This window comes from Cervus elaphus, chromosome 28 (assembly GCF_910594005.1).
Source record: "Cervus elaphus chromosome 28, mCerEla1.1, whole genome shotgun sequence".
NCBI classification, from domain to species: Eukaryota; Metazoa; Chordata; class Mammalia; order Artiodactyla; family Cervidae; genus Cervus; species Cervus elaphus.
In genome coordinates this window covers 27,036,430-27,062,333 of record NC_057842.1, presented here as the reverse complement: position 1 = coordinate 27,062,333, position 25,904 = coordinate 27,036,430, and the positions used below count along the sequence as shown (strand labels likewise).

Genomic DNA, 25,904 nt, shown 5'->3' with positions numbered 1-25,904 from the left:
ATCCTGGGATGCCTACAGAGGTCTCTCTTGCAGAAGTTTCCAGACATTCAAAACCCAAATTTTTAAATAAAATTTATTTCAAGATATATCCATTTTTGAGGCTCAGAACATGTAAATCATGTTTATTTTTGTAACTAATCTATTTAACCTTATAGTTGACAAAAGTTTCAAGGTGCTTAAACTTAAACACTTGTGTTCCTTGGAGCAACTGTGTCTCAGAGACAGAGAGACACATTGATGTGGACCAGTCCAGTCCATCTTCATTTAAATTCAATCACTTGCTTCCTTGAGCTTAAAATGACTTTCTTTCAAACTGAGGTCTATTTTTCCATGGATAATTTTTATGAAAGGTTTTTACAGGTTTTGACCTACAACTATCACTTGTTGAAATGGATCAATTTGATTCCAAACACATGGAGTTTTCACCCCCCTTTCTTTTTTAGGGTCTTTCCCCGATTAAAATATGTACACATTTTCTGTAAGTCTCCAATACTGGAGTTACTGGCATGAAAAATGACTCTGTTCCTTGGAAGGCAGCATTCACTTACAAGTCCCCCAGGTCCTGTAATGTCTAAACCTCCTGTGCCACTTTATATGTCCGCCCCACCCCATGGAGGAGCATGTGCAGGAAAAGCAGACTTCCCTTCCCCCACACATTTCCTCAGTTTATTTACAAAATGTCTTGGAATGAGAATGAGCTGCTTGTGGTTCCTGTGGCTGATTCAGGGATGGTTTCCTCCAGGCAGAGGATGCTGGTCAACTGAATGACCTCTCAGCAGCTAACCCGTGCGCCCCTGTGGTAAGGCTGATTGGGTTTATGTGTACCCCTTCTAACTAAGCCTGTTTTTGCAGTAAAAGACTTTGCAATAATCAAACATCACTGTGAAGACAGACTTAATAATTGAAGGTCCCTCCCACCACCAACAGAAGAGAGGGAGACACGGGGATGCCTTTGCACTCTTGTGCATCAGTCCTACTTCTCTTAGGGTCAGGATGATTTCCTTCTGCATTCCTAAAGGGACAATAAAGATGTTAATATTGTATTTGAATAGAGAATACATTAGAAGAAAAAATCATCCCAAACACCAGCTACATGAGAGATGCCCCTCAGTCAGCAAATTCCATCTGCTCACACACAAGTGTCTATAACTAGTTAATAGTCATTAAAAAAAGATTTAAAGTTATGAAGATCTCAAGTAAACATGAATCTTCCAAATGTTTGTTTATATTTGTTCAGACTTGCTAATGAATAGTCTCACCATGCATGTTGGTGACTCTCAGAAATCTTAGAATTCTCAGGAACATGTGTAGTAGCAGCCCTTAGCATGGATTGGTCATGTCTTCACCAAATGTAGATTTCACTTAAGTAAATGAAAGATGAGGACACAAAAACTATGACTTCTCTCCTAATAGATCAAATATTGGACACAACTTATAATAAATATTATTCAATATTATAAATACTTAGTATGATCCACATGGAACAACTGGTAAGGTAAATCACATTTTCACCACTATATCAATTTGAACTGGTAAATATCATGTGAGCAGAAATAATTCAGGAAATCATTGGCAAGGAGTGAAGTGCTAAATAGCTACATAGCTTCAGAGTCAATTTGCTTTGAATCAAAGAGTAAAATTGTGTTTTCTAATACACCAGAGTTTAAAAAAGATATCCTAGAAAGTAATGTTCCTTCTCCAATTAAGTCCCAGTCTATGTTGTCATCCTTATTTGAAAACTTTAGATACATCCACCACATACTTGAAAAGCAAAACTAATATGTACTGATTTCAATGAAAGAGCACAAAATTCTCATCTCTAATCTACTGGGATGCTAGTTCAGTAAGGATACTTCCACTCAATTTATATTGTCTATAAATATTTTGAGGCAGTATATTCTTATTTTTCAAATGCTTGCATTTTTAAAACTTTGAAAGTAAAAACAATGCATGTATGTATTCAAGGGAAACAGCAGATCACAGAAAAGAGAGGGAAAAATTTTGAACTCATTCACCCATTACCACCAAATTGCAAGCTAATAAAAGAACATGTGTATCCTGCCCAGAGAACGTCATTGAGCTTCTATATTTATGATTTAACTGTTATTTTTGTCTTTCTACATTTGTCCCCCCAGTGCATCCTAACGTCAGTCAAGGCTGCCAAGGAGGCTGTGCAACCTGTTCAGATTACAATGGATGTTTGTCATGTAAGCCCAAACTATTTTTTGTTCTGGAAAGAATTGGCATGAAGCAGATTGGAGTGTGTCTCTCTTCATGTCCAAGTGGATATTATGGAACTCGATATCCAGATATAAATAAGTGTACAAGTAAGTGCCTAAACAAAATTATGTTTTTATCTCATCCTTGGGGGATGGCATCACTGACTCGATGGACTTGAGTTTGAGCAAGCTCCGGGAGTTGGTGATGGACAGGGAAGCTTGGCATGCTGCAGTCCACGGGGTCGCAAAGAGTCAGACAGGACTGAGCAACTGAACTGAACTGACTGGGGGGACTTTCCAGATATGAAATGGCCTCTAGCATTTTTGTAATATTCAATGTTAAGTAAATAATAGTCTTTACCTGACAATTAGACTAAGCCATACTTGAACTTAGTCCTCAGGACAGGAAAATTTTCACTACTCTAAAAAATATTCCAGTTTTGAGAGGTGTTTTTTGGGTTTTTTTTTTTTTTTCATTGTAAAAAACAAAACTGAGAATGTGATTATTCATTGAACCTGTAGAAAAATATGGCAAGCACCAATGCCGTCTGGGTTCCCACTGCTATCACAGAATCCAAGTATTTAATGACTGAAAGAAGCAATTCAGCTACTCTTGCTTCAAGAAGGATTCCATTACAACAACTGAAATATTGACTTATCAGTTGGAATTAAATGTTGGAAACACTCTCAGATCACTTCTCTTGCAGACCCTGAAAGTCTTCTCTCCACACTGTAAACCCAAGAACCTTTCAAAACATGAATTAGCACACAGCACTTCTCCAGCATACACCACATATGGCCCTGCTTTCCTCTCCAAATTCCCTCCTGTGACTGCCCCTCGACCACTTTGCACAAACTTCACTGGCCTGCTTGCAGAATCCTCTCACCTCAAGGATTTTGAAATCATTGTTCTACACTCCTTGTCTGGTAGTTTAGAGAGCTCTTTGCCCACACCCTCACTTAGCTGGCTCTCTCCCTTCATTTAAGATGCTACTCAGATGTCATCTTCTGAGAGAGGCATTCCATGACCATCTTATCCAAAATAATCAACCTCTTCCCCTTATCTGTCATTTTTCGTATCTTTTTCCTACCTTTTGTGTCTGTCTTAATTTTCTTCCAGAACACGTGTCACTCTGGAATAAGTCCGAAACAGACTGCCTAGTTTCAAAGACCACTCTGTTCCATGGTCTTGAGTTAATTACACAATCTTTTTGAGCCATAGTTCCCTTATTTATAAAATGAGAGATCATAGGGGCTACCTCACTAGGTTGTTGTAAGGTTTAAATGACTTAATATTGTAAAATATTTGTAGCAGTGTGTGACCCACGGTAATCACCATATAAGGGTCAGCTATCATTATTGATCACATCTCCCTTCTTAGAATATAAGCATCATGAAGTAAGACTTTATCTCTCCTTTGTATGCTGTTGTCAACCTGTATCCAGAATGGTGCTTGGCACACAGTGGGCAGTCAAATATTTGGTGAATGAACAAAGAAATCTCAAGAGCAGCATGAAGGCAATATCGTAGTACATTTCATGAAAGTTCTAATAAGACATTTTTACTATCATTTAATAGAAGTAGACATGTAGTCTTATATAACCTTCTTGTCAAAAATTTTTTCACAAGGCAATAAGAACAACAATTTTGAAATCAATGACTGATGTATATCAACTAAATGATTGTGGAGGAATCTTGAATTCTGTTTGGCAAAATAGTTTTGAGGCTGTGTGTTTAACACACAAGTTGCAGGTGCCAGTATTGTAAGCATACAGAACTGGACCCACAAAAAATAGTTAACTCACAATAATGGAAGTATATTTCTCTTTTCTTTTTTTGTTTTCAGAATGCAAAGCTGACTGTGATACCTGTTTCAACAAAAATTTCTGCACAAAGTGTAAAAGTGGATTTTACTTACACCTTGGAAAGTGCCTTGACAATTGCCCAGAAGGGTTGGAAGCCAATAACCACACCATGGAGTGCGTCAGTATTGGTGAGGACTTAGGAGGTTTGAGAAACATCAGAGCTGATAACGTCAGTCTCCGTGGAAGTACTGCTCAGAGTCCTGCCTCACAAGAACCTGAGGGGTTCCTCTTAGAGGCTCACTCCCTTCTTTACAAAGATAACATCTTAATGGGCCTCAGCATGTATTACAGTAAATTTAACACCTTGTGGATGCCCCATTATTTCTTAGGAACTGTCGATAACTGTTTCAACTATTGTGATCATTATAGGCTTATTTTGTTTCATTATTTAATGAAGTTTTACTTATAGCAATTTATAGGTATACACACACATATTTCCATATAAATATATATATGCATGTGTGTATGTGTGTGTTACAAATTTAATCTTGAACTACATTTCCACCTTAGGTTAAGAGTTTCCACCTAGGTCTAATGTCAACCAGTGACCAAAGTTATTTTCCAAAAGGAGGAAACATATTCTCTGGATCCAGCCCATTAATACTCAGTAAATGGATCAAAGATTTAAAGAACTGGATATGATAAATGCTTTTTAAAAAAATCACACTTTTTTCTCTCATACTACTTACTTTGCTGGAATTCTCTGCTTACACAGGTATTCAGAGACAAGAAGAGGATTTTGGACTTACTCAAACTGACAGAAGGACACAGTCCCAGGGTCTGATTAATTGCAGGCTGAGTTTCCTGGAGGGGAGGTTCCTCAGACAAGTTGTTTGTCTAAATAACGGATCACTGTCAGGCTATATTTTCCCCCTTTTAAATGGTGTGCAGCTACTACAGCTACAAGTTTGATGAACAGTTGGGGAGCAGATGCTCAACCAAATGGGGAAACAGCATACTAAATCTCAAAATCCCCTGGGCAAGGGCTGCAAGACCCTTTGATGCTGCAGTGATGTTGGCATATGCACACAAATGTCCCCTTGATTCAGTACAAGATAGTCTCCAGGACACCCCTGGGGTCCCCACAGACAGATCCATTAGAATATAAAATACTGGAGTAATAACTCTAAAGTGGCCCTTCAACCATTTCAGGTCCATATGAGACTTTTGTTTCTAAACAAAGTTTGTGTAAGAATGAAACAAATAGATGATATTTTAAAGATAATTTCAGAAGCATCTGGGAAACAACTTTCCTGAAACAGCGCATGGCTCAATTTGGTTGAGTCTTTATTTTTTTCCCTCTAGTCAATAAAAACAGAAAAATAACTTAGAAATAGAGGAAAAGATACATGAGAAAGCACTTCACATTCATCTCTCTGTAGGTCCTGAGGGCTGATGATTAGAGGTAATAACTTCCAAACTGTGGAGAAAATAGGAAACAGTTCTGTGGAATATTCAAGGACAGAAATTCAGAATGAGTTGCAGAAAGTTAGTGGTGTTGCTCTACCTAGGAAAGGGGTGAATGTTTAGACTTTATCAGTTGTAGAAGGGGTAGCATCAGTCCTTCAAAGGCCATTTATCTTAATGCTTATCAGATGGAGCATTTAACATCTGAAACTGTGGGGTTGGCTATTAAAGCTTCCTGGTAATTTATGCAAAGTAATTTAGATAAAGATTGGTATCACAATTAAATTTAAGAAATGTATATATTTTAGAATAGGGGTTAGCAGTCTAAAAACCATTTAGTGTATCTGACTCCTTGAATAGATCAGTGTAAATCAGGAGTCCCCAACTTCTGGGATCTAATGCCTGATGATCTGAAGTGGCACTGATGTAATAATAATAGGAATAAAGTTCAAAAAAAAAAATGTGATGCACTTGAATCATCCCAAAACCATCCCCTAACCCCTGGTCCATGGAAAAATTGTCTTTCATGAAATAGATCCCTGGTGCCAAAAAGGTTGGGGACTGCTGGAATTGACCTCAGACATAGGAATAGGCAAATCAACTGCTTTAGTTCTCGGCTGGCTTTTGTTGCTTGCTCCCTAAAGGATGCCTCCCATTGCATGGTATCTGGCCTACAAGCAGTGTATTGGCCATGCCGTGGGTTTGCCTCAGAATTTCATGAAAAATGGTGACCTGCTTGATGACCACAAAGAACTGTTAAAGGCTGTTCCTTTAACAAATCTGAAAACTAGAACCCAGTGAGCTGAAACAGTGATCCCAAGGACACAATGTGAGTTATTGTCAGTGCTATAATTAGTATCTCGACTCTAGCTCTCTAGGACAGAGGTTGAAGGATGTGTCTCTCCCTTTGCTAAAATCTATACCATATGACTGTGTCTTACCCAGATTTTAAATTGAGAGAGCATGTCATAAACCGAGAAAACACTACCCTCATACAGAGCTAGGGTGAAAGACTTAACATCATAATATATCCACTTCTCATGGTTTGCAGGTCAAATTAAGCAAAAATGTCAAATGAACCCAACTTTTTAGTAGACCTGTTACTTCCACTTTGTGCTCCAAATATTTGTCTCCTTTCTGCACTGTCATTCTGCCATTGTCATTGCTCTTCTTAGAGAGCTGGTGTTCAAGTAGTCATAGAAGGAAAGTACCTAGCTCCAAACAGTGAGTAGCGAAGTATATGGCCTTGCTACATTCCCTCTGGAGCTATGCAGTCAGACAACAAGAATGAGAAGTGAATAATGTTGTAAGACCATTACTAGTGAAACATTCAGTTGAACTTTTCTCCATTTCAAGAATTCCTTTTACAGCATTCCAGGCTGATGATCAACCACATCATGACCACTTCCGGGGACTAGAAGCTAATTACATTTTTGAGACACTTGTTTCACTATTGAACAGTAAAATGTTTCCAATGTTAAGATTATTCTTAATGCAGAAGATAGAAGAAAGGCAGAGTTGAGCAGTTCTGTTTTTTTCCTTAATTACCTCTTAACCAAATAGTGCCCCAGACCTACACTGTTCATTTAATAACCTGTTCAGTTCAGTTCAGTTCAGTCGCTCAGTCGTGTCCGACTCTTTGCGACCCCATGAATCGCAGCACGCCAGGCCTCCTGTAATGACCTGAATATTACTTAAATCACCCTTTTTGTTGTCTTTACATGTTCAACAAAGTTGCCATTTTTTTCTAAAAATATTTTTTTGCACATAAACATTAAAGGCTCATTCCTTCTTCTCTCAATACTTTTTAACTGTCTTGTCATGTTAGAGCCCTTTATCGTCTGAACTTGTTCGTTTTGAATATTTTTCCTCCTCCTTCTTCAATGGAATAATATAAGGTTGTCAGTAAAATTTCATTTTTAGAACCATTCATCATCTGACTGAAGCTACCTATGTGGTAATTTTTTAAATCTGTTTCTCTGAAGTTTAGATATGCTTTTTCCCAGAGCATCTTTGCTCTTATAAAAAACCTCTAAAGTTTGGGTCATTTCCACATCATATAATTTTTTTTCTAATTTAGTACTCATAGTTCTAGCATTAAATGAATACTGGACAAAGTTACAGCTCACAAACTGGATTTTTTTTTTTCCATTTACTTTCTTGGAGGTATTTTTATTGTTGTGTACTAAAGCTCCCCTACGTTTTAATGACTAATATTGGGATCAGAGATATGACCTTAACTGGCAAGAGATTATGATGTCATTAAGTGATCTGGTTGCTCTATTCTCTAGCCAGTATTGTAACAATATAGCTGAGCATGAAGACTCTTTTGAAAGTGGCTCAATAAAGTTCATTTAAGTTCATAGAAACTTAAACTCACACCCATTTCCACTCATCTCTGTGTTGCACTCAGATAGCTGAAAGTGACTGAAAAAAGCATGTGGGGAAAAAAATGTATTATGAATGGTTTTAAATTTCTAAAACATTTAAGTTATATTTCTTGAGATTGTATGAAAAATAGTATTCTGCTCTGAAATAAGGATTCTTTACATAAGAAGCCAGCAAAAAAGGTTACTGGGAATTTGTTTTTGTAGAAAGAGAGTCTTATATCATCTGAAAGGGTTACTATTGCAAGTCATTCAGTTGTTGTAAGTCAAGAAGTTTTATGAACATAAATATAAGAATATAACCTTGCAGGTACATATTTTTATAAGTGTAAAGATCTGTTATAGGAGAGACCTTGGAAAGCCAAGATTGAAAAGATTGATACATACAGAAAAAGGGAAAAAATTCTACAAAAGAAGCTTTAGAAAAGGATATTAATTCATCCTAGAAACAAGCCAGTCAAGTGAATTCTAGAAGCAGTTAATCGGCTGAAATTGACCTGGAATTCACTTAAAATAGACACTGCTATGCCTGATCTATACCAAATAATAATTGGCAATATTACAGTACCCAACAGCACATGAAGCAGCAAAGGCAATGAGTTGTAGGCCAAAGACCTGGATTCATCTTTTGCTTAACCATTGTCTCGTATAGAAGTTCTCAAAGTGTGTTCTCAGTACCTGCAAATCTGTATCACCTGTGTCATAAAAAATGCAAATCCCAGGCCCCACCTAAGGCAATTGAATCAGAAACTCAGGGTTGGGACAGGTCCAACATTGTTTTAGCAAGCCCTCACTGAAGGTGATCCTGTTGCACAGTGACTTTGAGAATCAATTCTTGAGAATGACTAACATAGCAAGCTATGGTCAGTCAATTCAGTTCAGTTGCCCAGTCATGTCTGACTCTGCGACCCCATGGACTGCAGCACGCCAGGCTTCCCTGTCCTTCACCAACTACCGGAGCTTGCTCAAACTCAATGTCCATCTAGTCGGTGATGCCATCCAACCATCTAATCCTCTGTTATCCCCTTCTCCTCCTGCCTTCAATCTTTCCCAGCATCAGGGTCTTTTCCAATGAGTCAGTTCTTCTCATCAGGTGGCCAAAGTACTGGAGTTTCAGCTTCAGCATCAGTCCTTCCAATGAATATTCAGGGTTGATTTCCTTTAGGATTGACTGGTTTGATCTCCTTGCAGTCCAAGGGACTCTCAAGAATCTTCTCCAACACCACAGTTTAAAAGCATCAATTCATTGGTGCTCAGCTTTCTTTATAGTCCAACTCTCACATTCATACATGACTACTGAAAAAAACCATAGCTTTGACTAGACTGACATTTGTTGGCAAAGTAATGTCTCTGCTTTTTTATTTGCTTTCTAGGTTGATCGTAGCTTTTCTTTGAAGGAGCAAGAGTCTTTTAATTTCTTGGCTGCAGTCACCATCTGGTTAGGATCAATCAATAGTCTTAGCAGAGCTTCCCTGGTTGCTCGGTGGTAAAGAATCTTCCTGCCAATGCAGGAGATGCAGGTTTGATCCCTGATCCAGGAAGATCCCATGTATCACGGAGCAGCTAAACCCATGTGTCACAGCTATTGAGCCTGTACCCTAGAGCCGGGAGCTGCAATTACTGAGTCCTGTGCCACAACTCCGGAAGCCCGTGTGCCCTTAGAGCCCATGCTCCACAACAAGATAAGTCACTCCAGTGAGAAGCCCATGCACCACAACTAGAGTAGCTCCAGCTCACTGAAACAAGAGAAAGCCCCCAAGCATCAATGAAGACCCAGCATAGCCATCAACAAATAAATAAATTGTAGCGGTGCTCTAGAAATTATAAAGCATTGGTTACTCATGAGTAATTACACTAATGCCTGAGTTAAAATCTACAGTGAAAAGTAAACCCAATGCAAGAGTGAGTTTACCTGGTAATAGGAGGATTAAAAAGGGGGGAAACATTCAATTCCTGCCTTTCCCTTTTTCCTTAAGTCATCTTGCCCAATTTCGTTCTGCAGGATTTCTGCTCAGAATTTGGGCAAGTACTGATGGAAGCAAGCCTTTTTGTTTATTTAACAATTGTGAAACTATGTGTGAGTGAACTGAGGCTGTTTCTGGTGTCCTGTTTCAGTGCACTGTGAGGCCAGTGAATGGAGCCCTTGGAGTCCATGCACGAAGAAAGGAAAAACATGCGGCTTCAAAAGAGGAACTGAAACACGGGTCCGAGAAATAATACAGCATCCGTCAGCAAAGGGTAACCTGTGTCCCCCCACCAGTGAGTCAAGGAAGTGTACAGTCCAAAGGAAGAAGTGTCCGAAGGGAGAACGAGGTACAGTCATAGTAACAACATGTGCTCGGTTGGATCCACGTGATTTGATGCAAATTTCACTGTTTCTTAGGGAACATTTAGTATGATCACTCATGTCTAAAAACGTCTAAAATGTGTACCAAAGAATATGTTGGTTGCAAAGTACAGAATCTTGAGGTGGTGATTCTTAAAAATGGAGCTTGATATCAGAACTTTACACACAAGTGTGCTAAATGAATCCTGGAGAAGGAGCTGCATTATAATGCATCTATGTCTATATCTTCCTTTGGGCCATTATCTTTCCTATCATGCACCTTCCTAGTACCTGGAAAACTCATGGGAAGCCTCAGAAATGCAAAGTCTAACAGCATTTGGTACACACATGAGAATGGTAAATACCAGCCATCAACTTACTCCTTTTTTCATTTCCTACAAATCAAAGTAGTGCAATTAGGTGTTAAGCTTTTATAGCAAAACATGTTTTAAAAGTTATATATTTTATTAGCATAATACAAGCATTAATGACAATTGATCTCCAGATTGTTTTCATATTACACTAACTTTATATATCAGATTATAGAACCTACCAAACCAATATTAAATAACTCTGTGTAAGGGCTTGTTCTGAAGTCTTGTTAGGGCCAAAGAAAACTCATTTATCATTTAATATGATGCTTTCTGGTGATTAAACATCTATCTAGAAGATTTACTGTTGTTGACTTAAAATATAATTTTTCCATCTTTCTTTCTTATCCCCAGCACCACTGCCTACAAATATGCTATGTACCTATTGGTAGTAATCTGCTGAGTCTATAAATGATCCTTTCAATTAATTAATTGAAAAAATTAATGCAGCCAAGCTACAGCTTGGCTGACTCTATAGTTGAACTTCCTTTGCTTATTTCATTCATTCATCATTTTATTGAATTTGTACTTTATAGCCACACATAGTGCTAAGCACTTGGGATTCTCAACTAAATAGGGTACCATCTCTATTCTGAAGTTACACTCAGAGTCCAGCAGAGGGTTAAGATAAGTTTAAGCAGATAATCATAGTATCACATATGAAGGGAGACTTGGTGTGTGAAAAAAACTCAATGGAAACACAGAAGAGAGTGCTGTGAAACTTTAACTTTGCTCATGCAAGAAAGAACTTGGGTCACCCATCCTCAGCAGTGTCCTCACTGTACCAAAAGACCAAGCTGACCGTCATCAGGATGGGTGCAGCCTGCCATGGCCATTAGTAATCAAGTAGTTAATGTGACAGACTTCTTGAATACATGGATTATTTTAAAGGAAATTTCAAACTTTTGTGAATTTATAGGAGGCTTTGATTAAAATTAAGTTTAAGGAATGAAAGTTGGCTAGTGAAAAAGGTCTTTCTGACATTTGTTACCAATTAATTTAAAACATCTTAGATTTTAAAAGTTGGATTTGGAAATCAAATATTTCATCACTCTTACTTGTTGGTAAGCTCCCATAGCCGTACATTTACTTATGTTTACTAAATTTTCTTGAAATTTAATGATTCACAGGTGGTCTTTGCTCATATTATTCTTTGCACAAAGATTCTACATTACTAATCAGTATTTAGTGTACTTTGCTTTTAAAATATAAGTGAAGAAAATCTCATCCAATAGATAAATTATAATACTAATTACATTTTATTTCTTTTTTTGAGAAAGTAGTCTTCTAATATATTTTGCTAGCACTGACTTAAACATTAACTTTGAAAAATGTTAGGTTTTAGACTAGCAGCAAGTAAAATAAATGCCATAAGAAGTTTAAAATAATAACCTGTAACATAAGCTTGACTTAAAGTTTCTTTCTGGTCTTTTTCTTCCCTTCTAAGTAGGATACCATGACATTTTATGTTTACAATGAGAACTGTATACAAATAGAAAATTTTAGGTGCTTTATTCTTTTCCAAATTTGATAATCAATAGACTACCGAGTAGAAAGTGTGAATTACATGTATAATTATGTTCAAGATTCAATTCCATTTTTAATTTTCACTCATGTTTTTATATGTCTGTCAAAAGTATTTTCTCAATTAGCCTATCTAGAAATTTAAGATAGGAAGGAAACCACTTTTCTCTTCTTTCCTTAACTTCTCTAATCTATTGATTTTCTTAACTTCTCTTAATAATAACTCAAATGTCAAATAAATATCTATTTGAATATGAAGAAACCAAATAGAAAAGTCATTATGACTTCTGAACTTGCCACTCTAGCAAATATCACATCAAAATCATACTTCTACCCAGAGTCTTCTCATTTATATTGTATATCTCAGAGCTGTACAATAAAGTGATAAATATAAACACAATAAAGTGATGACGATATGATTTTTCCTATCACTAGAATAGCTGTTACTTTAGCTGCACCTAAATGCTTGTAGATTTATAAAATAACATCTTCTAGGTTCGTGGCTGAGCATTTCCATATGAGTAAGCTAAAAGATAAGATTTTATAAACCAAAATTTAGCCTGAAAATCTTGAATTTAAATTTACATCTATCATCCCTGCCTAAGAGGTTAACAATAGACAGAGGTAGATAATTCTTATTTGGAAAAGGTATGGAGCATGTGTTCAGGATTTTTTCTGCTGTGTTGTAATTGCCAAAGGCAAGGTCTCCAGGGAAGAATGATAAGATCCAGAAATCACTTTTCAAAATGTACACAAAGAAGAAGCTGAATAAGAGGAACTAGATTTTAGTAACAGAATGGATTACTCTGGTTGTGAGATGGATATTTATACACATGAAATTTTCACATATATATATGAAAAATTGGTTGCAAAATCTTACACATACACACATTTTTCTTACTGATATTCTTCTCATGCTTAGAATAATTATCATAAATTAATCCAAGGCAATAAATGTCTTTTCTGTAGCCCCAAATCTAAACTTTTCTCTGATATACTACTTGCTTGCACATTTAAGATTGTTTCCTTTTACCTGACATGCAGCCTTTTAATCACTCTTAACTTCATCAATTATAATCTTTTATAAGAAGTTATTACCATTGCAATAGTTTCTAGTTGAGTCTATCTCAACTGAATTATGTATATCTGAAATGTCACAGATATGTAACATGTATTTTTAAGAGATTATGAAGGCTAACACATATGCTAGTATCACATATGCCTTAAAACAAAATATTTGAAATTGAGATAAGCAAGGAAAAAACGCACTTTTAATAATTTCCAAATTATGCTTATTAACTCTTTTGATATATTGGGTGTAACCATCTTAGATAAGGGGAAGTGAAGCAGAGCAGGGAAGTATATATATGTTTGCATTTGCAAAAGCATGAATTTTTTGTTTGTTTGGAGTGGAAGGTAGATGCAAAGAAGAGAAGATCACCAAAATGTTTCCCATTCATATGTAGATTCCTTTAATTAACTGAAGAGAATTTCCGATAGATACTGGGTTTTGAACAAATTTACAAAGAATGAAAGAAATTTTGTCCTTTGGTGAATTGCATGAACAAGATCCTAATTAATTACATGTAGTACACTGTCTTGGGATAGAAAGGAGAGAGAAGAACAGAGTCATGGAAAAAATGGGGACAGGGTCTACTTTCTTGGTGTAAAGAAAGAAATAGCACCCTTCTTGGCAGAGAAGGAGAAAAGGAATCTGTTAAAATATAAATAAGTGAAAATATCCAGACATTTCCAGGGAAGAAACAAGCACAGGAATTATTGCATTATTTGAACGTACTGTAGGTCACCTTATGTGCCTTCCCAAAATTAAGTCCAGTTGTAAAATTCTACTAGATTTTACATAGAAGAAAAGTGTTGTATGTTAACTTACAAACTGTTATTAATCATGTTTTTAAATACCAGTATTATACACATGCATTATATTTATCATGAGTGCTATATTTAAAATTACAGCAAATTTAGTTTTAAAAAAAGGAAGCAAATAAAAAGTGAATCTACTTTGTTCCCAGGTTTGCGCCTCTGTCCTCTGGTTTACTTCTTAAAATATTTGTAACAACCACTCCAGTGATGAAGAGTTGAGTTTTCTACAGGAAGGATTCATATTAAAAATTCATTCAAATTCAAAACAAGACATTTAGCCAAAATTTTTGGAATCGTTCTCAAAATCCAAATAGAAGGCTTCATTAGCTCAAAATTGTAGGATGCCAACTGGCTTAGAGAATTTCGATGATGTCCTCTCACCACCTTCCCCTCGTGGAGGAAGACCAGCTGGCCTGCAGACACTCCTGTTTAAGCATTGGAGGGTGGGTGCACTCTGCTCTTTCCCTGCACACAGTCGGTACGCTGGCCCTTTGACATGTCAGAGAAAATTCCACAAAGTAGAGAGCTGAGATAAGGATGGCATTAAAGACTGGATTACAGCCAGTCGTGAGTCTGCTCCCCAGTGTATACATCTTCTTGTCAGAGTTAGAGGAGGAGGATGCTACAGGCATCTAGGGGGCAAGGCTGCTAAATATCTTACAATGCATAAGACAGCCCCCTACATCAAAAATTATCTGCCAGTTTAGTCCATCCTAAAGGAGATCAGTCCTGGGTGTTCATTGGAAGGACTGATGCTGAAGCTGAAACTCCAATACTTTGGCCACCTGATGCGAAGAGCTGACTCATTGGAAAAGACCCTGATGCTGGGAAAGATTGAGGGCAGGAGGAGAGGGGGACAACAGAGGATGAGATGGTTGGATGGCATCACTGACTCGGTGGACATGGGTTTGGGTGGACTCAGGGAGTTGGTGATGGACAGGGAGGCCTGGCGTGCTGTGGTTCATGGGGTCGCAAAGAGTCAGACATGACTGAGTGATTGAACTGAACTGTGCCAAAGAGGAGAAACCCTGGGGTAAACTCAACCGTTTCTCTTTGTGATCCTTCTTTAGGGTCTAGTCAGCCCCTTACCTGAATGGTTTTTTGTTGAGATTCTGTGAAGAACCAATGTAAGTTTTCATTCAACCAAGGCAAGGTTTCATTGCCACCAATGGAAACCTGTGCGCGGTGCAAACCTTTGGTAACAAGAACAATTTGGTGGAACAGAGGGGAAATTTTTGCCACCCAATTTCCCTGGTGGCTCAGACCATAAAGAATCTGCCTGCAATGCAGAAGAGCCAGGTTCAACCCCTGGATTTCAAAGATCCCCTGGAGAAGGGAATGGCAACCCACTTCAGTATTCTTGCCTGGAGAATTCCAGGGACAGAGGAGCCTGGTGGGCTACAAGTCCATGGGGTTGCAAAGAGTCAGACACAACTGAGTGACTTTCACTTTGAATTTAAGATATTCCAATACCATACAAAAAGATTTAGCTATGTTTAAAGCCTCTAAGAAAAGTAATCTATTGCAAATATATAATGCCTTTCACTCTGAGATGTGGTCCTTAATATAAATGTGTGGCCTTTCTCTTAAAGGCTAAACCCAGCTTTTCATTTAATGTCCCCAGTGGAGATGCCTGTCATTTGTTTGGTAAAATTTGTTTAGCTCATTTTTTTTTTTTTGGCTGCACTGGATCTCTGTTGCTACACATGCTTTCTCTAGTTGCGGCAAGTGGGGTCTACCGTTTGCAGTGCGCTGGCTTCCTGCTGTGGCGGCTTCTCTTGTTGCGGAGAACAAGCTCTAGGTGGGCAGGCTTCAGTGGTGGCAGCGTGTGTGCTCAGGAGTTCCAGCTCAGTCGTTGTGATGCGTGAGCTCAGGCGCCCCACGGCATGTGGGATCCTCCCAGCCCAGGGATCAAACTCGTGTCCTCTGCACTGGCAGGAGCATTCCCAACCACTGGACCACAGTAAAGCCCCATCGCTCTGTCTTCACCAAGACTAATTATGTGACTGTAGTCATCTCTGTTTCTCAATACTTTCCTGTCTATTCGGTTAAACCATATGCAACTGCCATTTTCTTGCTTATAAATGTGTGTGTGTTAGTTGTGTCTGACTCTTTGCAACCCCATGGACGGTAGCCTGCCAGGCTTCTCTGTCCATGGGCTTCTCCAGGCAAGAATACTGGAGTGGGTTGCCATTTCCTTTTCCAGGGGATCTTCCAGACCCAGGGATCAAACCCAGGTCTCCTGCATGGGAGGCAGATTCTTTACCATCTAAGCTACCAGGGACCGACTCGTACTTTGCTTGTCAGTGGTCAAATATTAACAATTTCATGGGCTTCTCTAGTGGTTCAATTTCTCAGCTTCTCTAGAATCTGCCTGCAGTGCAGGAGACCTGGGTTCAACTCCCAGTCGGGAAGATCCCCTGGAGAAGGAAATGGCAACCCACTCCAGTATTCCTGCCTGGAGAATTCCATGGACAGAGGAGCCAGGCAGGGTGCAGTCCATGGGATCACAAAGAATCAGACCTGACTGTGCGACTTTCACTTTCACTAGAGTTCAACCTAATACTTCAAATTCTAAAAATTCTCTAAATTCTATAAATACTCAAACGAGACTTAGAGTACCATTGTTACTGACTAAAAGATTACAGTTTGTATATGCTATCACCAAATACAAATTTTGAGCTTTTAATATTAATACAGGTGTGCTGCTGTTACTGATCTCTAAAGACCACATAAAAACATGGCTCATCTAGTCCATTTCAGTCACGTTCACTCATGGCCTACGCACTGATTTATCTGATTATGTATTTTTTCCTTCACTATGTCACTCAACTCTTACTCCTCTCTTTCCCGCCAATTCCAACCTAATCTTTGAAACATTAAATCAACTTGCAAATTCCACAGCTCTGTGTCCAAATTTATTATCCATATGGTTAAAAGAGTGTTATTGCATCTGTGATAGGCCCCAGCTTCTCTCATGGATTCCTCTGACATTGACATTACAATGGCAGGATCTTTGTAGGCATTCTCTCTTGCCCAGGTTTGTGGGTTGAAGAGCATGCTAAGATCCTTTATATGTGTACAGTTTACTCCCCTCTGTAATAATGGAACTGAAGGGTCACATCCAGCACCTAGAAAGATTTTGGAAAAAAGTTAAATGACAGTTATTAGATTTCTTGCTTTGAACACACTTTACAAGGTCATTGTATGTTCTTAAACTTCTGTTAATGAAAAAGTTCTGCAGAAGATGCCTTTCATTTCATGTTTTGCAATCCCAGGTACTATACTATTTTTTATAATTTAGCCAATAGTTATTATCTCATTAAAATTAATGCCAAGTTTGTACCATTCCATTTTTGTAGGTTCTCTTAAGATTTGAGGGCTATTCACAATAGACATTATTCACAGTAGACATTATTCACAGTGTGAAATACTTAAGTATTAGTATTATCTGTGCAGTCTCTGCTGGTAGAAGAATCATTTTTAGGCTTCACCAGTGTGTTGGTACATACACTACAGCATCTCTATTCTAAAATTATTTTTACAATAAATCTTTATAGTGAATTATTTTTTGCAAATGCCTATATTTTCTGAGATTTCCTTTTTTTTTTTTTTTTTTTTTTTAATAAATATCTAATGCTTTCAACCCATTGGTGTGTATAACATAGTGCACATTGGTCAGGATGTTGAATCAACTAGTAGCGATAGTATACAAAGCCTTCTTCAGCCCCTAACCAAGCAATGATCTTGACATTGTTTACATCCTGTGCATTGGGATGAAATTGTTGCAGTTAGTTTTTGCTGCATAAGAAATAACCCCCAAACATACAGGCTTAAAACAATAAATGTGGATGGGCAATGTGGGCTGGGATCCACTGTGCAATTCTGGCTGGCTTCCTAATGTGGTAAACTGGTTGAGGACAGAGGAAACTGCTATTTCTATCATCCTCAAGGTGGCCAGGAATTCTATAATGTTCTAAGAGGATGAGAAGCAGTCCTCTTGAGTATGTGCTGAGAACTGGCATAATTTTATTTCCACCATGTTTTGTTAGTCTATGCAAGTTACAAGGCCAGTCCTAATTCAAGAGTTAAAGAAATAGATTTCCCCTCTTGCAGGGAGAAGCCCCCAATACTTTGCTATTTGCTCTGCATATACAGGGATGAATGCAGAACTGTAGCTGTTTTTTTCCATCTACCACAGAGGTCATTCTCTTGTTTGTAGTTAGATGAGTGTGACCGCTCTTTTATTCAGCATTCTCTTCCTGTCTAAGGTAATGTCTCTTCCTGTGTAAAAACACACTCAGCGGTTGATACAGGCGATAGTGTATAGGAGATTATTTCTATTGTACTTTCCAATTTGTAAAGGGAAGAGTAGGAATATTAATAATAATTTTTTAAAAAGCCAGTCAAGAAACCCTCATACACTCAACAAATCTCTGTTAAAACACCAGCTTTATGCTAGGCACTTTACGGTGCTGAAGATATATTGGGTTGGCCAAAACGTTCGTTCACATTTTTCCACACCCTCTTACAGAAAAACCCGAACGAACGTTTTGGCCAACCCAATAACAGTGCACAGGAAACACAGAAGTCCCGGCTATCATGAATCTCTTTTTCTAACTATTAGTGTGTTTATGCGTGTGTGCTAAATCGCTTCAGTCGTGTCCTACTCTTTGCGACCCCATGGACTGTAGCCCGCCAGGCTCCTCTGCCCATGGGACTCTTCAGGCAAGAATACTGGAGTGGGTTGCCAATTCCTCCTCCAGGGGATCTTCCCACCCAGGAATCAAACCCATGTCTCTTATGTTTCCTCCACAGGAGGATAGGGGGTTCTTTACCACTGAACCACTGGGAAAGCCCGTCATGGTTTATATCGGGCCACAGAGCAAAGACCATCAATGATCAGCTCACTTGTAGCATCCAATTGTGTGGACAGTTTTCATAGTGATTTGTTCTGTCAGTAGCTGCAGTTTCATTAGTTTGTGTTTACAAAAACATTTGTTTATGCTGGCAAAAACGAACTCTCTCTGCCTGCTTTTCTTTTTGGTCTCCAGGCAAATCTTTTTCTCTGTGACCACCATGCCGATGTGCTAATGTGTGTTTGTGAGATGACTGAGTAGGGTTAAAGGTACAGCTTGTAGCTGTGGAACAGAGCTGAGTTAATGGGCCCTTTGGAGAAATGACCCTGAGACCTTGGCTTCATGTGCAGCCTGTTCCAGCCAGCTGAGATCCCTGCCAGTGAAGAGGGTTCCCTAGAGAGAGCCTCAGAGAGCATCAGCATAAATTTAAATTCTGGACCCCCAAGTATAGTTTCCAAAAGGGCCTTCTTGTCCTTTGCTAATTACAAAGTAAACATTTCTCCAGCAAAAAAGACACTTCCTCCTTTCATGCTGCTGTCCTCCTTCCCACCTCCCAAACACAGTCACTCCTTGAAACTGCTGGTGTTGCTGAAACCTCTTTGGCAAAGAAATCACCTTACATTTGAAGGCACAAAAGAATTATTCTTTCCATAGATCATTATCTTGTTCCCTTTTTTTATCTACTCCTGTAACTTCTTCATAGAAGCATTATAGACTAACTTTGTAGATTGTTAACAGCCTGACAGAAAAGACTAGTTACCTCCATCCACCCGCCTCCCAAGAGGCCAATACAACCAAAGTTATAACACCAAGCCAATACAACCAGGTTACAATAAAATTCCCTGACCTCATTGAAACAGAAACATTCTCAAACTTGTTTACATTAAAACCCTATCATTTTTAGCATCATGAAATGGAAAGATCACTTGAATGGTTTCACTCTCATACATTGCTCTCAAAGCAGACCCCCAAATAGATTATGGTGTACTTTTGTACTAAAGGACAAACCCAAGCATAAAATTTCTAGTGCAGTGGCTGGTACCGGTGGGCTATTATCAGTAATAGGTGCAAAATGGGTAGAAATTTTTCAAAACCCATCATTCTACTAAGTTTCTGCTCTCTTTCACATGAACGTCACTTTTATTTTCTTTTCGATTTGTTTTTTCCTTTTGCTTAAAGCACCTCATACTTCATGTCCTAAATCGGAAATGTTTTCTATCACTTTTCTTACTGTTTTTAAGTTTCTTTAAAAGATTATTTGCAAATGTTGTAATTATTAACAGTAAAACAGTTTGTCAGAGTATTTATCCTTCACTGATAGTCCTTTTTCACCAAACTCACTGTTACCCTCTGTGTATTCACTAGGATATTTAAAAATGACAGATTTCAAATTACCTTAAGCAGAAAGGAACCTATTGGCTGAAAACACAGCTTGCTCTAAGTGCTCAAAGGATATCAATGGATACATCGTCTTTCCTCCTTCTTGCTATTTCAGTTCATCCTGCCTCTGTTTGTGTTTGTTTATTGGCATTGTTCTCCCCTGCTACAGGGAGACTGTCTCTACTCACAGGGAAAGCTTGGCTGGGGACGCCCTAACTCTGCATCCAGGTTGCTCTCAGTCCAAAAGGATAGTAAGCTCTCTCTTTCAGCGTCCATTCATCCAATCACATGGAAGATGCAAATTGACCCTGCTTGACTCATGTGTCTGCCCTTGAACCCATCACTGTGGCAGAGGAAATGGAGTGCTTGATTGGTCTGCCTCAGTCACATGCCCACTGCTGAAGCCAAGGGACACACGGGCCATTTTGAGTGGCAGTTCCATGTAGAAATAAGAGTGCTAGGCTGAAGAAACAACAGATGCACATGATACTCTTCCAAAAAAACAAAAAGTTCAAAATTAAGAAGTTTTTTACTCTTCTATAGGGTAAAAAAAAAATATTAGTCGCTCAGCCGTGTCTTACTCTTTGCAACCCAATTGACCGTAGCCCTCCAGGCTCCTCTGTCCATGGAATTCCTCCAGGCAAGAATACTGGAGTGGGTAACCATTCCCTTCTCTAAGGGATCTTCCTGACACAGGGATCGAACCCAGATCTCTTGCACTGCAGGCAGATTCTTAACCTTCTGAGCAACCAGGGAATTCCAAAATTAAAAAGCTTGTACTCTTCTCCAGGGTAATCCTTATCCAATATTATTTATGGAAAAAAAATGTTTAAGTAAGAAAGTGTAACCAAAGCTTTACTTCATCTGTTTTAGACTAGACAGGCGTGTCCAGCATAATGCTAATATTTTAACTGATTTTTTTTTTCTGATTTTTCTGATTTGATATAAACCATTCTTTGTGAGTAAATGGGCTCTCAAATGAATAGAAATAGAATCCACTATTCCTATGAATGGTTTCTGGGATTGATTTGTGCAGGCTAAAGTAAAGTCATGTCCATTTCCATTTCTAGCAGCTGAGCATTCTGTGTGAAATGTACCAGTGTGGGTAATGACCTTTTGCTTGATTATGCACCAGGCCACTGGAACTTTAAGATTAACTCAAACCTAATTACTGAACTCTTGTGTTTATACTGGGTATACACCACCCGGTCATAACTCTATCCTTTGTGAGCCCAAGCTGCCATAATTGAAAAATATGTTTTGTAAAAGCTTGTTTTGTTTATTTGTTGTTTCTGCTGGAAAAGCCAACTTTTATAATTTTTGCAAGAGATCAAATTTAGGAAATGGTTTGTGAACAGAGGCCAATTATGTTTACTATCTCAATGCAAAATGTACATTTTAAAATGAGATGTGCCTTTTACTCTTGTCTTATGTGAAAACTAATGTCTGGAAACACAGTGGCACTCATTTTTCATTGATATTTTTTAATTAATTAATTTTTTATTTATTTTTGGCTACCCTGGGTCTTCATTGCTGCAGGCAGGCTTTCTCTAGTTGCAGAGACTAGGGGTTACTCTCTAGTGATGCGTGGGCTTCTCATTTCGGTGGCTTCTCTTGTTAAAGAACACAGGCTCTCGGTGCACAGGCTTCAGTAGCTGCAGTTCATGGGCTCTACAGTTCAGGCTCAGTAATTGTGGTGTACAGACTTAGTTGCCCAGCAACAAGTGGTATCTTCCCAGGCCAGGGATTGAACCCATGTCCCCTGCCTTGGCAGGCAGATACTTAACCAATGGACCACCAGGAAATAACTCACTGATTTTTTTCTTTTAAATAATATCACATTTTAGGCAAGGAAATATCAGTATACTGAATTCACACTTGGAAAAATATAAGTAATTGCTAATTCCAAAAATGAGTCATAGAAATGTATACATATCTAATTAATTACAACCTGTGAACAAAAAGTATTATCCTAATTTATAGGAGAATGCTAATTAGATAGCTAATTATTTTTTTATGGACTGTAGACATATGAAATAGTGAACTATTCCTCAAGGTAATAAGTACAAACTGTTAATCTCTGATATTATGCTCCTCTGGTTTCCAACCAACACTAAACTCATAAAGGAATCTTGTTTTGTTTCAGATTGGTTTGTTTCAATAGTTAAGATGCAGTTGACTAAAGTACTTTTTGGACAAACTGGTGGTGGATGCACACTTGTCCAGTTTTTCTAATTTTTCTTTGAGATGTGTAGGAGAAGGGAGTTTTTCTATTTAATTCCTCTCCCTAGGACCTTTGGCTTCCTCCCATCTTTCATGCCCTTAGTGTCCCTCCTCTTGCTTTGTGTCCTGCCTCATCACCCTTTCCTTCCATTCATGCAGGTTTCCTCCATTTTCAAAGGATTGTCTGTTCATAGAAATCATAATTTCTTCTTGTGTTCACAGTTGTTAAAGTAGTTTAATACATGCAGTGTCAGCCTACTTAAATAAAAGAGCGCTGAACTAGTTTGACAACCAAAACATCTCACTTCAGCTCTGGATTTGCTGTTTCTTTATTGTCTTTGGTTAATTTTCACAAAAGGATTATTTTTGATGACAGTAATTGTATACATGCTATGGCATGTATAGATACCAGAATGGCATACTACCAATATACCATAATAGTACACATAGATAGCAAAATGTTTTCCTCTTTTTTGCTCTTAGTACTACAACAAAAATCTCTATAGTGTTAATGAACTGATGCACTCGTTTTCTACCAGAGGTTAAAGAGGTGGTCATTTCAGTTCAGTTGCTCAGTCGTTTCCCACTCTTTGCAACCCCATGGACTGCAGCACATCAGGTTTCCCTGTCCATCACCAACTCCTGAAGCTTACTCAAATACATGCCCATCAAGTCAGTGATGCCATCCAACCATCTCATCCTCTGTTGTCCCCTTCTCCTCCCACCTTCAATCTTTCCCAGCATCTTTTCCAAAGAGTCTTTTCCAATGAGTCAGTTCATCGCATCAGTGACCAAAGTATTGGAGTTTCAGCTTCAGCCTCAGTCCTTCCAATGAGTATTCAGGACAGATTGCCTTTAGGATGGACTGGTTGGGTCTCCTTGCAGTCAAGGGATTCCTAAGAGTCTTCTTCAACCCCACAGTTCAAAAGCATCAATTCTTCGGCGCTCAGCTTTCTTTATAGTCCAACATGTATGTATAGATCCATACATGACCACTGGAAAAACCATAGCTTTGACTAGACAGACTTTGTTGGGCAAGTAATGTCTCTGGTTTTTAATAGGCTGTCTAGGTTGGTCATAACTTTTTTTCCATGGAGCAAGTGTCTTTTAATTTCATGGTTGCAGCCACCATCTGCAGTGATTTTGGAGCCCAAAAAGATAAAGTCTCTCACTGTTTCCATTGTTTCCCCATCTATTTGCCATGAAGTGATGGGACCAGATGCCATCATCTTAGTCTTCTGAATGTTGAGTTTTAAGCCAACTTTTTCACTTTCCTCTTTCACTTTCATCAAGAAGCTCTTTAGTTCTTCTTCACTTTCTGCCATAAGGGTGGTGTCATCTGCATATCTGAGGTTATTGTTATTTCTCCCGGCAATCTTGATTCCAGCTTGTCCTTCATCCAGCCTGGCATTTTGCATGATGTACTCTGCATATAAGTTAAATAAGCAAGGTGACAATATACAGCCTTGATGTACTCCTTTCCTGATTTGGAAGCAGTCTGTTGTTCCACATACATTTCTAACTGTTGCTTCTTGACATGCATACAGATTTCTCAGGACAGGTGGTCTCGTATTCCCATCTCTTGAAGAATTTTCCTGTTTGTTGTGATCCACACAATCAAAGGCTTTTGCATAGTCAATAAAGCATAAGTAGATGTTTTTCTGGAACTCTCTTGCTTTTATGATGGTTCAGCAGATGTTGGCAATTTGATCTCTGGTTCCTCTGCTTTTTCTAAATCCAGCTACAACATCTGAAAGTTCACAGTTCATGTACTGTTGAAGTGTGGCTTGGAGAATTTTGAGCATTACTTTGCTAGCATGTGAGATGAGGGCAATTGTGCGGCAGTTTGAACAATCTTTGGCATTGCCTTTCTTTGGGATTGGAATGAAAACTGACCTTTTCCAGTCCTGTGGCCACTGCCAAGTTTTCCAGATTTCCTGGCATATTGAGTGCAGCACTTTCACAGCATCATCTTTTAGGATTTGAAATAGCTCAACTGGAATTCCATCACCTTCACTACCTTTGTTCATAATGATGCTTCTTAAGGCCCACTTGACTTTGCATTTCAGGATGTCTGGCTCTAGGTGAGTGATCACACTGTTGTGGCTATCTGGGTCATGAAGACCTTTTTGTACAGTTCTTCAGCATATTCTTGCCACCTCTTAATATCTTCTGCTTCTGTTAGGTCCATACAATTTCTGTCCTTTATTGTGCCCATTTTTGCATGGAATGTTCCCTTGGTATCTCTAATTTTCTTGAAGAGATCTCTAGTCTTTCCCATTCTATTGTTTTCTTCTATTTCTTTGCACTGATCACTGAGGAAGGCTTTCTTATCTCTCCTTGCTATTCTTTGGAACTCTACATTCAAATGGGTATATCTTTCCTTTTCTCCTTTGCCTTTCACTTCTCTTCTTTTCACAGCTATTTGTAAGGCCTCCTCAGACAACCATTTTGCCTTTTTGCATTTCTTTTTCTCAGGGATGATCATTATCCATGCCTCCTGTACAATGTCACAAATCTCTGTCCATAGTTCTTCAGGCACTCTGTCTATCAGATCTAATACCTTGAATCTATTTGCCAGTTCCCCTGAATAATCATAAGGGATTTGATTTAGGTCACACCTGAATGGTCTAGTAGTTTTCCCTACTTTCTTCAATTTAAGTCTGAATTTGACTATAAGGAGTTCATGATCTGAGCCACAGTCAGCTCCCAGTCTTGTTTTTGTGGACTGTATAGAGCTTCTCCATCTTTGGCTGCAAAGAATATAATCAGTCTGATTTTGGTATTGACCATCTGGTAATTTCCATGTGTAGAGTCTTCTCTTGTGTTGCTGGAAGAGGATGTTTGCTATGACCAGTTATTTGTCCCTTGTTATATGTCCCAGGACATATTCTTGTTATTTGTTCCACCTAATCCCCTAGCATAATACTTTTTCAGGATTTTTGTCATTTATTTCTCCTTTTTTTAATTTCTAGATGCAGAATTAAAAACACTAGGTTACAAACCAGCTTTAAATTGGCTAGGAGCTTAGGAGAACTACTCTGAACACTTTTTATATAAACTCTAAGGAGGTCAGATGTAGAAAAATCTCAGCTGCTGTACTTGGATCCCATGATCCACTGACCACTTATAATTAATATTAATAAATGGCAGATGACAGATGTTTATTGCTTAACTAAAAATGTGTGTGCAATACTAGATTTAAAAAAATAAGTTAGTTTAAGACCCAAAGGACTTGAATATATGTATTTAGAATATTGAAAAGAATAAAACTACCAACACATGATCCAGAATCTTCTAACTGCAAAAACCCAAAGTTCCATAGGAAACATAAAACTGTTTTTAATTCATGATATTAGATATTGGATTTGCCATGAAACTCTGTTCCTTTAAACTAAAAGGCCTGTTTCACAAACCTACATTTCTCTGGAAAGGAGGCTTATGAATCATTAATAAACCCTT

The 25,904-nt window shown here is 38.3% G+C and overlaps 1 protein-coding gene across 1 annotated transcript in view; it reads left to right on the top strand.

Annotated features, from left to right (window-relative positions):
- The window catches only part of RSPO3 (R-spondin 3), a 92,997-nt gene that overhangs the window by 36,282 nt on the left and 30,811 nt on the right, over nucleotides 1-25,904 (top strand). Inside the window, exons 2-4 of the mRNA XM_043889981.1 lie at nucleotides 2,136-2,327; nucleotides 4,066-4,212; nucleotides 9,994-10,191. Of these exons, the coding sequence (XP_043745916.1) occupies nucleotides 2,136-2,327; nucleotides 4,066-4,212; nucleotides 9,994-10,191 (537 nt within the window). The remainder of the gene's footprint in view (nucleotides 1-2,135; nucleotides 2,328-4,065; nucleotides 4,213-9,993; nucleotides 10,192-25,904) is intronic.